Source organism: Ranitomeya imitator, chromosome 5 (assembly GCF_032444005.1).
Source record: "Ranitomeya imitator isolate aRanImi1 chromosome 5, aRanImi1.pri, whole genome shotgun sequence".
NCBI classification, from domain to species: domain Eukaryota; kingdom Metazoa; phylum Chordata; class Amphibia; order Anura; family Dendrobatidae; genus Ranitomeya; species Ranitomeya imitator.
In genome coordinates this window covers 177,719,507-177,735,877 of record NC_091286.1, presented here as the reverse complement: position 1 = coordinate 177,735,877, position 16,371 = coordinate 177,719,507, and the positions used below count along the sequence as shown (strand labels likewise).

The window sequence follows — 16,371 nt, the reverse complement described above, 5'->3', positions numbered from 1 at the left end:
CCGGTTAGGACATCACCAGCAGCAAATGTGGAGGTATCGTCGCAAGGCCAAAGCAGTCAGGGAATCACAAGGTTCTTGGTAGGAAACACTGTATGTAGGCCAACATCGAAAATACCATCACCAACCCCCTCTCAATCTGCCATGTCCACCACCACCCCCGCTAGTTCCACCATATGCAGCTCTCCAGTCCAGCTCACCCTACAAGAGACTCTCGTTAGGAAAAGAAAGTACTCATCCTGTCATCTGCGTACACAGGGTTTGAACGCCCACATTGCTAGACTAATCTCGTTAGAGATGATGCCCTACCGGTTGGTTCAAAGTGAAGCTTTCAAAACCCTGATGGCCTACGCAGTACCACGCTATGACCTACCCAGTCGACACTTCTTTGCGAGAAAAGCCATCCCAGCCCTCCACCAGCATGTCAAAGACTGCATTGTCCATGCACTGAGGCAATCAGTCAGTAGAAAGGTGCACCTCACAACAGATGCATAGGCATGGTCAGGGACGTTACATGTCCATCACAGTGCACTGGGTTAATGTGGTGGATGCAGGGTCCACAGGGGACAGCCATAGTGGGACAGTTCTGCCTAGCCCACGGTCTAGGAAACAGTTGGTTGTAGGCGTTCGTTACCCCTCCTCCTCGAGAAGCGAAAGCTCGTCCACAGAGCGCAGTCGCACGTCCACTCCATCCGCAGCTGCCAGTGTTGCACACGAGGTGTCCCATTATGGAACAGCTAGTGGTAAGCGTCAGCAGGCTGTGCTACAAATGAAGTGTTTGGGGGACAACAGACACACCGCGGAAGTACTGGCCGAGTACTTGCAGCAAGAAACTCAGTCATGGCTGGGAAGTGTACATCTTGAGGCAGGCAAGGTAGTCAGTGATAACGGAAGGAATTTTATGGCTGCCATAGCCCTTTCAGAACTGAAACACATACCTTGCCTGGCTCACACCTTGAACCTGGTGGTGCAGTGCTTCCTGAAAAATTATCCGGAGTTACCAGCCCTACTCCTGAAGGTGCGAAGACTTTGCTTGCACATCCGCCGGTCGCCCGTACACTGCAGCCGTATGCTGAACCATCAGCGATCGCTGAATCTTCCCCAGCACCGCCTAATAATCAACGTTGCAACAAGGTGGAACTCCACACTGCACATGCTTCAGAGGCTGTGCGAACAGGCGTGCTGTCATTTATTTGTGGGAGGATACCCATACACGGGCAGGCAGTTGGATGGCAGACATAGAGTTGTCTGGTGTGCAGTGATCGAAGCTACAAGACCTCTGTCAAGTCCTTCAGTGTTTTGAGGAATGCACACGGCTGGTAAGTGCAGACGACGCCATCATAAGCATGAGCATCCCACTAATGCGTCTGCTGATGCAAAGTTTGACGCACATTAAGGAGCAGGCGTCTGCAGCCGAGGAGGAGGGAAGCCTTGATGAAAGTCAGCCATTGTCTGCTCAGGGAACTCTCCTGGACAAGGTGGCGGACTAAGAGGAGGAGGATGATGGGGATGAATATTTATGAGAGGAGGATGCTTCTCAGGGGGCAATAGAAACTGGTTGCGTTGCAAGGTCAGGTACAGGGTTTTTGCGGGCCACAAGTGATGTTGATTTGCAAGAAAGTGCTCCTCAATCCAGCACAAGCAGTGAATTGACACCTGGAACATTGGCCCACATGGCTGAGTATGCCTAGCGTATCCTAAAAAGGGACCCCCGCATCATCAAAATGATGACCGATGACTATTACTGGTTGAGCTGCCTCCTGGATCCACGATATAAAGGAAAATTACAAAATATCATGCCACATGAGAACCTTGAGCAAATATTGGCTACCAAACAAGCAACTCTTGTAGACTGTTTGGTTTAGGCATTCCCAGCACACAGCGGTGGTGATGGTTCTCACAAGAGCTGTAGGGGGCAACATGGCAAAGGTGTTAGAGGTGCACAAATCCGAAGTGGCGTTGGACAGAGGGGTTTTATGACCGGGTTGTGGAGTGATTTCGCAATGACCGCAGACACGACAGGTACTGCTGCATCGATTCAAAGTGACAGGAGATAGCATTTGTCCAGTATGGTTATGAACTATTTTTCCTCCTTTATCGATGTTCTCCCTCACAGGTCATTCCCCTTTGATTACTGGGCATCGAAAATAGACACCTGGCCTGAATTGGCAGAATATGCATTACAGGGGCTCGCTTGCCCAGCTGCTAGTGTGCTATCAGAAAGAGTCTTCAGTGCTGCTGGTTCAATACTGACCGAAAAAAGTACACGTCTGGCTACCAGAAATGTTGATGATCTAACCTTCATTAAAATGAACCAATCATTTATATCATAGTATATAGCAGCCATGTAGTATATAGTACTGCCCACGTAGTATATAGCAGCTATGTAGTATATAGTACTGCCCAAGTAGTATATAGCAGCCATGTAGTATATAGTACTGCCCACGTAGTATATAGCAGCCATGTAGTATATAGTACTGTCCACGTAGTATATAGCAGCCATGTAGTATATAGTACTGCCCACGTAGTATATAGCAGCCATGTAGTATACAGTACTGCCCACGTAGTATATAGCAACCATGTAGCCCATGCAGTATTTAGCAGTGTGGGCACATATCCCTGTAAAAAAAAAAAATAATAAAATAAAAAAATAGTTACATACTCACCCCTGGGATCCAACGGCGCTGTGGCGATGAGGCTAGGTTCACACTAGCGTTGCGCCGCCCTGCGTCGGCGACGCAACGCGCAACGCACGTAAAAACGCGCGCAAACGCGCGCAAAAACGCGCGCGTTTTGCGACGCGTGCGTCGTTTTTGACGAAAATCGGACGCACAGAAAATGCTACAATGTAGCGTTTTCTTGCGTCCGACGCTAGCGTCGGAAACGACGCACGTGGCGAAAAACGCCACCAAAACGACGCACGCGTCCCCTATGTTAAACATAGGGGCGCGTCGCCGCTGCGTCGCCGCTGCGTCGCCGGCGCGTCGCCAGCGCAACAGCGACGCACATTGGCGGAACGCCAATGTGAACGTAGCCTGAGCGCACGGCTGCCGCCATCTTCTGTTCCCAGGATGCATTGCGAAATTACCCAGAAGACTTAGCGGTCTCGCGAAACCACTAAGTCTTCTGGATAATTTCGCAATGCATCGCTGGGAACGGAAGATGGCGGCAGGCGCGAGTGGCTCGGCGGACTACGGAGGGTGAGTATAGCAGGTTTTTTGTTTTTTTATTATTGTTAACATTACATTTTTTTACTATTGATGCCGCATAGGCAGTATCAATAGTAAAAAGTTGGGGACACACAGGGTTAATAGCGGCGGTAACGGAGTGCGTTACTCGCGGCATAACGCAGTCAGTTACCGCCGGCATTAACCCTGTGTGAGCGGTGACCAAAGGGGAGTATGCGGGGGCGCCGGGCAGATACTGCGGGGAGTAAGGAGCGGCCATTTTATTCCGGACTGTGCCCGTCGCTGATTGGTCGTGGCTGTTTTGACGCGACCAATCAGCGACTTGCATTTCCTTGACAGACAGAGGCTGCGACCAATGAATATCCATGACAGAAAGAAGGACAGACAGACAGACAGAAAGACGGAAGTGACCCATAGACAATTATATAGTAGACTAGATGGTGGCCCGATTCTAACGCATCGGGTATTCTAGAATATGCATGTCCACGAAGTATATTGCACAGCCCATGTAGTAGATTGCCTAGTCACATAGTATATTGCCCAGTCACGTAGTATGTTGCCCCACCACGTAGTATATTGCCCAGCCACGTAGTATATTGCCCAGCCACGTATTATATTGCCCAGCCACGTAGTATATTGCCCAGCCACGTAGTATATTGCCCAGCCACGTAGTATATTGCCCAGCCACGTAGTATATTGCCCAGCCACGTAGTATATTGCCCAGCCACGTATGTCACAGGTTAAAAAATAAAAAATAAACATATACTCACCTTCCGATCAAGGGCCCCTTGTAGTTCTGTCACCAGCTTCCGGTCCGAGGGTGTGATGACGTTGCGGTCACATGACAGTGACGTTTTGGAAGGTCCTTCTCGTGCAGGACCTTCCATGACGTCGCGGTCACATGACCGTGACGTCATGGATGGTCCTTCTCGCGCAGGACCTGTGATGACGTTGCGGTCACGTGACCGTGACGTCATGGAAGGTCCTTGTCGCATACCATCCTTAGCACCAGAACATCGTGAAGAGCGGGAAAGGCGCCGGAGGGTGAGTATATGATGATTTTTTATTTTAATATTTTTAACATTAGATCTTTTTACTATTGATGCTGCATAGGCAGCATCAATAGTAAAAACTTGGTCACACAGGGTTAATAGCGGCGGTAACGGAGTGAGTTACCCGCGGCATAACGCGGTCCGTTACCGCTGGCATTAACCCTGTGTGAGCGGTGACTGCGGGGAGTATGGAGCGGGCACCTGACTGCAGAGGAGTAGGGAGGGACTAATCGGACTGTGGCCGTCGCTGATTGGTCGCGGGAGCCATGACAGGCAGCTGGCGAGACCAATCAGCGACTTGGATTCCATGACAGACAGAGGCCGCGACCAATGAATATCTGTGACAGACAGACAAACAGACAGACGGAAGTGACCCTTAGACAATTATATAGTAGACAGTGCTACTTAATCCCATCACCATTGTTTACCTTATATTGATGTTGAACTGAAGGACATTCTGCAAACCACCCAACAGACAAGAGAAAGGACTGCAGCCAATTCATCATGGCACCATAACGAGGGACACTGATCTATGATTCTATAGGAAACAACCTAGGGGTTTTCGGCTCTGGTTGGAAGGACACAGATCTGATCCAGTGACCATCTCTGAACCATGGATATGTTTGGAGAAAGCCAGGTTTGGGACCCGCTGGTCGCCTGGTTCCATGGAGATGGTCAGAAAAGCCAGGTGGTGACTCTCGTGTCAACTGGCTTTGGACCTTGCATGGACTCTATGGACAGTTCTTAGTCATCTCCCTATGCTTGTCGTTACCTCTTCTCTGTGCGTACATCCACAGATGAAGTAGCGACCCTGGGAGCTCTGACATCAGGTCATACTGGAAATACGTGGAGGCGCAGTGATTTTTTAAATGCGCCCATGTAACTGTCAACTGGCTTTGGACCTTGTATGGACACTATGGACAGTTCTTGGTCATATCCCTATGCTTGTCGTTACCTCTTCTCTGTGCGTGCATCCACAGATGAAGTAGCGACCCTGGGAGCTCTGACATCATGTCATACTGGAAATACGTGGAGACGCAGTGATCTTTTATATGCGCCCATGTAATCAAGCAATTCCAGCCATGTTGGGATTGTTCTGTTTGCTATTGTGTGTTGTGGTTTAATAAAGTATTGCCACACTGTTTTACCTTAACCCTGTGTTGTCTGTGTAGTCTATTGCCCACTGGGAGATAGAGCAGGCGTTCAGTGGTATGAGCCGTGATCCATGCAGTCTTGCTAAAGACAGCCAGGCCAGCGGAGGAGAGCACCCACTGACCCAGTTTCTTCCCAAGCCTACTTTTTTATTTTAGGCCTACTAAGTCTGTCTGAGCCACTTATTACAGTTGTCCTCCACTGAACAAAGCAATGCCGCCTGTGTACTCCTGTTACCAATTTTGAACTGCATTTAGCCTACTTACTTATTTGGGCCTAGTAACTGTGTCAGCCTCTCATTACAGTTGTCTTCCACTGAAAAAAGCAATGCCGCCTGTGTACTCATGTTACCAATTTTGAACTGCATTTAGCCTACTTTTTTATTTTAGGCCTACTAAGGCTGTCTGAGCCACTTATTAGTTGTTCTCCACTGAAAAAAGCAATGCCGCCTGTGTACACTGTTATGATCCGGTGACCTTGGAGCTGCATGAGAACATTCACTGGAGATAGTGGCCACTATACTGACCGCAACCCTGAACTTAACACCGCAACTAGAAGTAGCCGTGGAGTGTACCTAACACACCTAGACACCTCGTCACAGCCGGAGGACTAAATACCCCTAAAGATGGAAATCGGAATACTATCTTGCCTCAGAGAAAATCCCCAAAGGATAGACAGCCCCCCACAAATATTGGTGGTGAGTCGGAGAGGAAAAAACATACACAGGCAGAAAAAACAGGATTTAGCACAGGAGGCCACTCTAGCTAGATAGGACAGAATAGGACAGAGTTCTGTGCGGTCAGTATTAAAACCCTTCAAAAAATCCACAGCAGAATATACAAAAAACTTCCTACATCTAACTAAAGATGTAGGAGCGTATATCTGCAACTCCAGTGAAACCAACCAGACTGAGAAAACACAGACACAGTCTAATCTGGACAAAAGAAAAACAAACGAACAGTACTGAAAATAAGCACACTGCATGTGTGCCACAGGAAAAGAAACAGACACTTATCTTTGCTGAACTGGCAGATAAGCAGGACAGGCCAGGCAGAGATCCAACACTTCCAAAGAAACAATGACAACTGGCAAGGGCTAAAGGATCTTGCACACCTAAATATCCCAGTCAGAATTGTAATTATCCGATACACCTGGCCAGGACTGCGAGTCAGAGACAACTGCATTCCCACCAACAACCACTGGAGGGAACCCAAGAGCAGAATTCACAACAGTACTCCTGTTACCAATTTTGAACTGCATTTAGCCTACTTTTTTCTTTTAGGCCTACTCAGTCTGTCTGAGCCACTTATTACAGTTGTCCTCCACTGAACAAAGCAATGCCGCCTGTGTACTCCTGTTACTAATTTTGAACTGCATTTAGCCTACTTATTTGGGCATAGTAACTGTGTCAGCCTCTCATTACAGTTGTCCTCCGCTGACCAGCCCTACCCTCCACAACTTTAGCCAAATGAGCCCCTGATTTCAATGCCTAACTATTATTATAAAGTAAATTAAGATTGACAAGCTTCAGTAATACGAAATTATGTTTTTGGCATTAAAATGGGCACTGTAGGTGTTTTCCTGTCCTCCACTCACTGCCGACTTTGATTCCCCATTGACTTGCATTGGGTTTTGTGTTTCGGTCGGCCCCCGACTTTTCAAAATAATCCGGCGATTTCACCCGACCCGACTTTTGAGAAAGTCCCAAGTCCTCGATCCTAAAAAAGTAAAAGTCGCTCAACTCTAGAAATGAAATGTAAAATAACCAATCAATTTTGTTCATCTACACAATTGTGTTCAACTTGTTGTTGATTCTTCACCAAAAATTTACATTTGGTATCTTTATGAAGAATGATATGTGGGAAAAGGTTGAAAAGTTCCAGGGAGCCGAATACTTTCGCAAGGCACTGTATTTTACTTCACGTTACTGATAAAATTTCTTTAATAAGACTTAAATTTATGTGTGTAAAAAAAAAAAAAGGCAAAAATGTTGAAAATTTTGCAATTTTTCAAGTTTGAATTTTCATGCCCTTAAATCAGAGATATGTCACACAAAATACTTAATAAGTAACATTTCTCACATTTCTACTTTACATCAGCACAATTTTGGATCCAGCATTTTTTTTGTTAGGAAGTTGTAAGGGTTAAAATTTGGCCAGCGATTTCTCATTTTTACAACACCATTTTATTGATTTTATTTTTTTTAGGGACCACATCACATTTGAAGTCACTTTGAGGGGTCTATATGATATTAAATTTCCCAAAGTGACACCATTCTAAAAACTGCACCCCTCAAGATGCTCAAAACCACATTCAAGAAGTTTATTAACCCTTCAGGTTCTTCACAGGAATTTTTGGAATGTTTAAAAAAAAAAAAAATGAACATTTATCTTTTTTTCACAAAAAATTTACTTCAGATCCAATTTGTTTTATTTTACCAAGGGTATCAGGAGAAATTGGCCCCAAAAGTTGTTGTACAATTTGTCATGAGTACGCCAATACCCCATATGTGGGGGTAAACCACTGTTTGGGTGCATGGCAGAGCTCGGAAGGGAAGGAGCGCGGTTTGACTTTTCAATGGAAAATTGGCTGGAATTGAGACAGGATGCCATGTCACGTTTGGAGAGTCCCTGATGTGCCTAAACAGTGGAAACCCCCCACAAGTGACACAATTTTGGAAAGTAGACCCCCTAAGGAACTTATCTAGATGTGTTCTGAGAACTTTCAACCCCCACAAAAAACGATTTTTTAGCCCCCAGTTTTGTATTTTCCTAAGGGTAAAAGGAGAAATTGGACCACAAAAGTTGTTGTCCAATTTGTCCCAAATATGCTGATACACCATATGTGGGTGTAAACCACTGTTTGGGCGAACAGCAGAGCTCGGAAGGGAAGGAGCACCGTTTTACTTTTATAAAGCAGAATTGGCTTGAATTGAGATCGGATGCCAAGTCGCGTTTGGAGAGTGCCTGATGAGCCTAAACAGTGGAAACCCCCCAATTCGAACTCCAACCCTAACCCAAACACACACCTAACCATAATCCCAACCCTAACCACACCCCTAACCCGAACAAGCCTCTAACCGGAATCCCAACATAATCCTAACCCCAGCACACCCCTAACCCTAATCCCAACCATAAACAGAACCCTGTTGTGAATTCTGTGGTCAAGCTCCCTCCTGTGGTCACAAGTGGTACTTCGGCTGATTCTGTCTATGGGCTTCCGTTGGTGGATGTGACTGGTACTGCGGCTTCTGAGTTTCCTTCCTCAGGTGATGAGGTTAAGTCGTTAGGTGCTGCTCTATTTAACTCCACCTAGTGCTTTGATCCTGGCCTCCAGTCAATGTTCTAGTATTGGCCTTGCTTCCTCCTGGATCGTTCCTGTGGCCTGTCTGCTCAGCATAAGCTAAGTTCTGCTTGTGTTACTTTTGTTTGCTATATTTTCTGTCCAGCTTGCTATATTGGTTTTTCTTGCTTGCTGGAAGCTCTGAGACGCAGAGGGAGCACCTCCGTACCGTTAGTCGGTGCGGAGGGTCTTTTTGCCCCTCTGCGGGGTTGTTTGTAGGTTTTTGTGTTGACCGCAAAGCTATCTTTCCTATCCTCGGTCTATTCAGTAAGTCGGGCCTCACTTTGCTAAATCTATTTCATCTCTGTGTTTGTATTTTCATCTTAACTCACAGTCATTATATGTGGGGGGCTGCCTTTTCCTTTGGGGAATTTCTCTGAGGCAAGGTAGGCTTATTTTTCTATCTTCAGGCCTAGCTAGTTTCTCAGGCTGTGCCGAGTTGCATAGTGAGCGCTAGGCGCAATCCACGGCTACCTCTAGTGTGGTGTGATAGGATTAGGGATTGCGGTCAGCAGAGTTCCCACGTCTCATAGCTCGTCCTATGTTTTTTGGTTATTGTCAGGTCACTTTGTGTGCTCTGAACTTCAAGGTCCATTGTGGTTCTGAATTACCTATTCATAACAGTACTGGAGGCCTAAAGTACTATGCTTCTCAATAGAGGGAAAAAAGAAGTTCTGAGACCATTTTTTTTTCTTTGCACTGTGTTTTGCCTTTTTTTCCCCTAGACATTTGGGTGGTTAAGGACACAGGTGTAGTGATGGACATTAAAGGTCTGTCTTCATGTGTGGATCATCTCACTGCAAGAGTACAAAATATTCAAGACTTTGTGGCTCAGAATTCTATGTTAGAACCAATAATTCCTATTCCTGATTTGTTTTCTGGAGATAGAGCTAAATTTCTGAGTTTCAAAAATAATTGCAAACTGTTTCTGGCGTTGAAACCTCGCTCCTCTGGTGACTCAGTTCAACAAGTTAAGATCATTATTTCTTTATTACGTGGCGACCCTCAAGACTGGGCATTTTCCCTTGCGCCAGGAGATCCTGCATTATGTAATATTGATGCGTTTTTTCTGGCGCTCGGATTACTGTACGATGAACCTAATTCAGTGGATCAGGCAGAGAAAAATTTGCTGGCTCTGTGTCAGGGTCAGGATGAGATAGAGATTTATTGTCAGAAGTTTAGAAAGTGGTCCGTGCTCACTCAATGGAATGAATGTGCGTTGGCAGGTATTTTCAGAAAGGGTCTCTCTGAAGTCCTTAAGGATGTCATGGTGGGATTTCCTATGCCTGCTGGTCTGAATGAGTCTATGTCTTTGGCCATTCAGATCGGTCGACGCTTGCGTGAGCGTAAATCTGTGCACCATTTGGCGGTATTATCTGAGCATAAACCTGAGCCTATGCAGTGCGATAGGACTTTGACCAGAGCTGAAAGGCAAGAACACAGACGTCAGAATGAGCTGTGTTTCTACTGTGGTGATTCCACTCATGCTATCTCCGATTGTCCTAAGCGCACTAAGCGGTTCGCTAAGTCTGCCACCATTGGTACGGTACAGTCGAAATTTCTTTTATCCGTTACTTTGATCTGCTCTTTGTCTTCCTATTCTGTCATGGCATTTGTGGATTCAGGCGCTGCCCTGAATTTGATGGACTTGGAGTTTGCTAGGCGCTGTGGGTTTGTCTTGGAGCCCTTGCAGTGTCTTATTTCATTGAGAGGAATTGATGCTACGCCTTTGGCCAAGAATAAGCCTCAGTATTGGACCCAGCTGACCATGTGCATGGCTCCTGCGCACCAGGAGGATATTCGCTTTCTGGTGTTGCATAATCTGCATGATGTGGTCGTGTTGGGGTTGCCATGGCTACAACTCCATAACCCAGTATTAGATTGGAAATCCATGTCTGTGTCCAGCTGGGGTTGTCAGGGGGTACATGGTGATGTTCCATTTCTGTCTATCTCATCATCCACCCCTTCTGAGGTCCCAGAGTTCTTGTCTGATTACCGGGATGTATTCGATGAGCCCAAGTCCAATGCCCTACCTCCGCATAGGGATTGTGATTGTGCTATCGAGTTGATTCCTGGTAGTAAGTTTCCTAAGCGTCGACTGTTTAATTTTTCTGTACCTGAGCACGCAGCTATGCGGAGTTACGTAAAAGAATCTTTGGAGAAGGGTCATATTCGCCCGTCGTCATCGCCATTGGGAGCAGGGTTCTTTTTTGTGGCCAAGAAGGATGGTTCGCTGAGACCTTGTATTGATTACCGCCTTCTAAATAAAATCACGGTCAAATTTCAGTACCCCTTGCCGCTGCTATCTGATTTGTTTGCTCGGATTAAGGGGGCTAGTTGGTTCACCAAGATAGATCTCCGTGGTGCATATAATCTTGTGCGTATTAAACGGGGCGATGAATGGAAAACTGCATTTAATACGCCCGAGGGCCATTTTGAGTACCTAGTTATGCCAATCGGACTTGCCAATGCTCCATCAGTGTTTCAGTCCTTTATGCATGACATCTTCCGAGAGTACCTGGATAAATTCCTGATTGTATACTTGGATGATATTTTGGTCTTCTCGGATGATTGGGAGTCTCATGTGAAGCAGGTCAGAATGGTGTTCCAGGTCCTGCGTGCTAATTCTTTGTTTGTGAAGGGATCAAAGTGTCTCTTTGGTGTTCAGAAGGTTTCATTTTTGGGGTTCATTTTTTCCCCTTCTACTATCGAGATGGACCCTGTTAAGGTCCAGGCCATTTATGATTGGACTCAGCCGACATCTCTGAAGAGTCTGCAAAAGTTCCTTGGCTTTGCTAATTTTTATCGTCGCTTCATCTGTAATTTCTCTAGTATTGCTAAACCATTGACCGATTTGACCAAGAAGGGTGCTGATGTGGTCAATTGGTCTTCTGCTGCTGTGGAAGCTTTTCAAGAGTTAAAGCGTCGTTTTTCTTCTGCCCCTGTGTTGCGTCAACCAGATGTTTTGCTTCCGTTCCAGGTCGAGGTTGATGCTTCTGAAATTGGAGCGGGGGCTGTTTTGTCGCAAAGAGATTCTGATTGCTCGGTGATGAAGCCATGCGCCTTCTTTTCCAGGAAGTTTTCGCCTGCTGAGCGAAATTATGATGTTGGCAATCGAGAGTTGCTGGCCATGAAGTGGGCATTCGAGGAGTTTCGTCATTGGCTTGAAGGAGCTAAGCATCGCGTGGTGGTCTTGACTGATCACAAGAACTTGACTTATCTCGAGTCTGCCAAACGGTTGAATCCTAGACAGGCTCGTTGGTCGCTGTTTTTCTCCCGTTTTGACTTTGTGGTTTCGTACCTTCCGGGCTCTAAAAATGTGAAGGCGGATGCCCTGTCTAGGAGTTTTGTGCCCGACTCTCCGGGTTTGCCTGAGCCGGCGGGTATTCTCAAAGAGGGAGTAATTGTGTTTGCCATCTCCCCTGATTTGCGGCGGGTGCTGCAAAATTTTCAGGCTAATAAACCTGATCGTTGCCCAGCGGAGAAACTGTTTGTCCCTGATAGGTGGACGAGTAGAGTTATCTCTGAGGTTCATTGTTCGGTGTTGGCTGGTCATCCTGGAATCTTTGGTACCACAGATTTAGTGGCTAGATCCTTTTGGTGGCCGTCTCTGTCGCGGGATGTGCGTTCTTTTGTGCAGTCCTGTGGGATTTGTGCTCGGGCTAAGCCCTGCTGTTCTCGTGCCAGTGGGTTGCTTTTGCCCTTGCCGGTCCCAAAGAGGCCTTGGACACATATCTCTATGGATTTTATTTCGGATCTCCCCGTCTTTCAAAAAATGTCGGTCATTTGGGTAGTTTGTGATCGCTTCTCTAAGATGATCCATTTGGTACCCTTGTCTAAATTACCTTCCTCCTCTGATTTGGTGCCATTGTTTTTCCAACATGTGGTTCGTTTACATGGCATTCCGGAGAACATCGTTTCTGACAGAGGTTCCCAGTTTGTTTCGAGGTTTTGGCGAGCCTTTTGTGCTAGGATGGGCATTGATTTGTCTTTTTCCTCGGCTTTCCATCCTCAGACAAATGGCCAAACTGAACGAACCAATCAGACCTTGGAAACATATCTGAGATGTTTTGTTTCTGCTGATCAGGATGATTGGGTGTCCTTTTTGCCGTTGGCTGAGTTCGCCCTTAATAATCGGACCAGCTCGGCTACCTTGGTTTCGCCGTTTTTCTGCAATTCTGGGTTCCATCCTCGTTTCTCTTCAGGGCAGGTTGAGTCTTCGGACTGTCCTGGTGTGGATACTGTGGTGGACAGGTTGCAGCAGATTTGGACTCATGTAGTGGACAATTTGACCTTGTCCCAGGAGAAGGCTCAACGTTTCGCTAATCGCAGACGCTGTGTGGGTCCCCGACTTCGTGTTGGGGATTTGGTTTGGTTGTCATCTCGTTATATTCCTATGAAGGTTTCCTCTCCTAAGTTTAAGCCTCGTTTCATTAGTCCGTATAGGATTTCTGAGGTTCTTAATCCTGTGTCTTTTCGTTTGACCCTTCCAGATTCTTTTTCCATCCATAACGTATTCCATAGGTCATTGTTGCGGAGATACGTGGCACCTATGGTTCCATCTGTTGATCCTCCTGCACCGGTTTTGGTGGAGGGGGAGTTGGAGTATATAGTGGAAAAGATTTTGGATTCTCGTGTTTCGAGACGGAAACTCCAGTATCTGGTTAAGTGGAAGGGTTATGGTCAGGAAGATAATTCCTGGGTCTTTGCCTCTGATGTCCATGCTGCCGATCTTGTTCGTGCCTTTCATATGGCTCATCCTGGTCGGCCTGGGGGCTCTGGTGAGGGTTCGGTGACCCCTCCTCAAGGATGGGGGACTGTTGTGAATTCTGTGGTCACAAGTGGTACTTCGGCTGATTCTGTCTATGGGCTTCCGTTGGTGGATGTGAGTGGTACTGCGGCTTCTGAGTTTCCTTCCTCAGGTGATGAGGTTAAGTCGTTAGGTGCTGCTCTATTTAACTCCACCTAGTGCTTTGATCCTGGCCTCCAGTCAATGTTCTAGTATTGGTCTTGCTTCCTCCTGGATCGTTCCTGTGGCCTGTCTGCTCAGCATAAGCTAAGTTCTGCTTGTGTTACTTTTGTTTGCTATATTTTCTGTCCAGCTTGCTATATTGGTTTTTCTTGCTTGCTGGAGACGCAGAGGGAGCACCTCCGTACCGTTAGTCGGTGCGGAGGGTCTTTTTGCCCCTCTGCGTGGTTGTTTGTAGGTTTTTGTGTTGACCGCAAAGCTATCTTTCCTATCCTCGGTCTATTCAGTAAGTCGGGCCTCACTTTGCTAAATCTATTTCATCTCTGTGTTTGTATTTTCATCTTTACTCACAGTCATTATATGTGGGGGGCTGCCTTTTCCTTTGGGGAATTTCTCTGAGGCAAGGTAGGCTTATTTTTCTATTTTCAGGCCTAGCTAGTTTCTCAGGCTGTGCCAAGTTGCATAGGGAGCGTTAGGCGCAATCCACGGCTACCTCTAGTGTGGTGTGATAGGATTAGGGATTGTGGTCAGCAGAGTTCCCACGTCTCAGAGCTCGTCCTATGTTTTTTGGTTATTGTCAGGTCACTTTGTGTGCTCTGAACTTCAAGGTCCATTGTGGTTCTGAATTACCTATTCATAACAGAACCCTAACCACACCCCTAACCCGAACAAACCCCTAACCCGAATCCCAACATAATCCTAACCCCAGCACACCCCTAACCCTAATCCCAACCCTAACCAGAACCGTAACCACACCCCTAACCTTGACACACCCCTAACCCTAATCCCAACTGTAAACGTAAGCCAAACCCTAACCCCATCTCTAGCCCCAACCCTAATGGGAAAATGGAAAAAAATACTTTTTTTATTTCCAATTTTTCCCTAACTAAGGGGGTGATAAAGGGGGGTTTGATTTACTATTTATAGTGGGTTTTATAGCGTGTGTTAGAGCTAGCGGAATGCACCAAATAATTATAAGGATGGTGAAAGGTGATTTCACAGCCCGGGGTCCACCGTGCAGAGATGGAACCTGCTGCTGAGTAATGACGGACTATATGGCGGTATAATGTGGATACACACACGGGTTAGCTTCACCCGGTATGAAGGAAGCAAACCCTGCTGCGTCACAGGGCCGCGGTACCGCACAAAGAGCACAAGCAAAGTCACAGAATTCTGTCCCAAGACTCAGGGAAAGAGTTTCTCTAGACCTCTTGCGCTCGACACAGCTACTGGGGTGTCAGAGATTAATAGAACAAAAAATTTACTGCATAAGAGTGCGTGCAGTGCCGCTTTGGCGGACACCACTAACCACCCAGACTTGGGCCAGGAAAGCGCTATATTAGCGCACGGCGCCGCACTGGCGGTCACTGCTATCAGATGCTGTATTGTGTTCTAGCTGTGCGGGATAGAACTGTCAGGCGCTAGGTAGCTTTCACCATTCGCGAACAGTCAACGACACTAGAAATGGGAATGATTCAGAGCTTTCATCCATTGACAGGCATACATACACACACACACGATAATAAGTTTACACTAGCGCATGGCCGTGCGGCCATGCGAACCTTTTATAGCGTAAACTCTCCGGGACCTTCCAAGTGGTCCAACAGGAGCTACTACAGGACCTGAGCATGTTACCCCCGACCTCCAATACTGTGCAGCGGCGGGAACTCGACACCTAACATTATCCCCCCTCCTAGGGCCCCCCTCCTTGGGCCTCGTTAAGCTCGAAGTCAGCAATGAGCTGCGGAGCCCAAATGTGCTCAACAGGCTCCCAGGACCTGTCCTCTTGACCATAACCCTTCCAATCCATCAGAATATTTTGCCACGTACCACCTTATACCCCATGATGGCATTCACCTTGTAATTGTGGATGAGCCCCATGTCCCAGCAGATGACTCGGAAAACCAGGACATGTGGACGGGCTTTAGGAGGGACACATGAAAGGTGTCAGTGAAGCCTAGGGGTGGTGGAAGGGCCAAACAGTAGACCACAGGATTAACCTATTCCGGGACCTTGAAGGGGCCTAGGTAGCGAGGCGCCAACTTAGTGGACTCAACTCGCAGCCTGATGTTACGGGCGGAGAGCCACAATAAATTGCCAGGAGTTATGTGCGGTCCCAAATGTCAAGTGCCTCTACAGCCCAGTCTGCCACCCTGGAGTCGGCGGAAGACACGGGCATGGGTACAGGAACCCGCGGATGCTGGTCGTAATTAAGGAGGAATGGGGTCTGCCCAGTGGAGTCGGCTACGGCGTTGTTGAGCGCAAACTCCACACACAGTAGCAAGGATGCCCAGTCATCCTGCCTGGCTGAGACAAAATGTCGCTGGTATGTGACCAGTGTCTGGTTGGCCCTCTCTACCAACCCATTCAACTCGGGATGGTATGCTGAAGAGAGATTCAGCTCGATGCTGAGAAGACTACAAAGCTCTCTCTAGAACCGAGACGCAAACTGTGGCCCAGGCCACTGAGAATTTTGTCTGGCATACCGTGTAGGCGGAAAATGTGCTTAATAAACAACGCCGCCAAGACACGTGCAGAAGGTAGCCATGAAAGAGGCACCAAGTGCACCATTTTGGAAAAATGGTCGGTGACTACCCAAATAATGATGTAGCTACGGGACTTGGGTAAGCCTACCACAAAGTCCATCTCGACCATTTCTCAAGGCCTGTCT

The 16,371-nt window shown here is 47.2% G+C and overlaps 1 protein-coding gene across 5 annotated transcripts in view; it reads right to left on the bottom strand.

The window, feature by feature from the left end:
* Nucleotides 1-16,371, bottom strand: part of SNX9 (sorting nexin 9) — a 547,796-nt gene that overhangs the window by 492,031 nt on the left and 39,394 nt on the right. The window contains exon 1 of one of the 5 annotated variants that reach the window (XM_069769361.1): nucleotides 6,986-7,079. The exons of 3 other annotated variants lie outside the window; for them this stretch is intronic. In XM_069769361.1, the coding sequence (XP_069625462.1) occupies nucleotides 6,986-7,015 (30 nt within the window). In that variant the 5' untranslated portion in view covers nucleotides 7,016-7,079. Of the gene's footprint in view, nucleotides 1-6,985; nucleotides 7,080-16,371 lie in introns of those variants that run through there. One more of the 5 variants, XM_069769360.1, reaches the window with a different exon arrangement.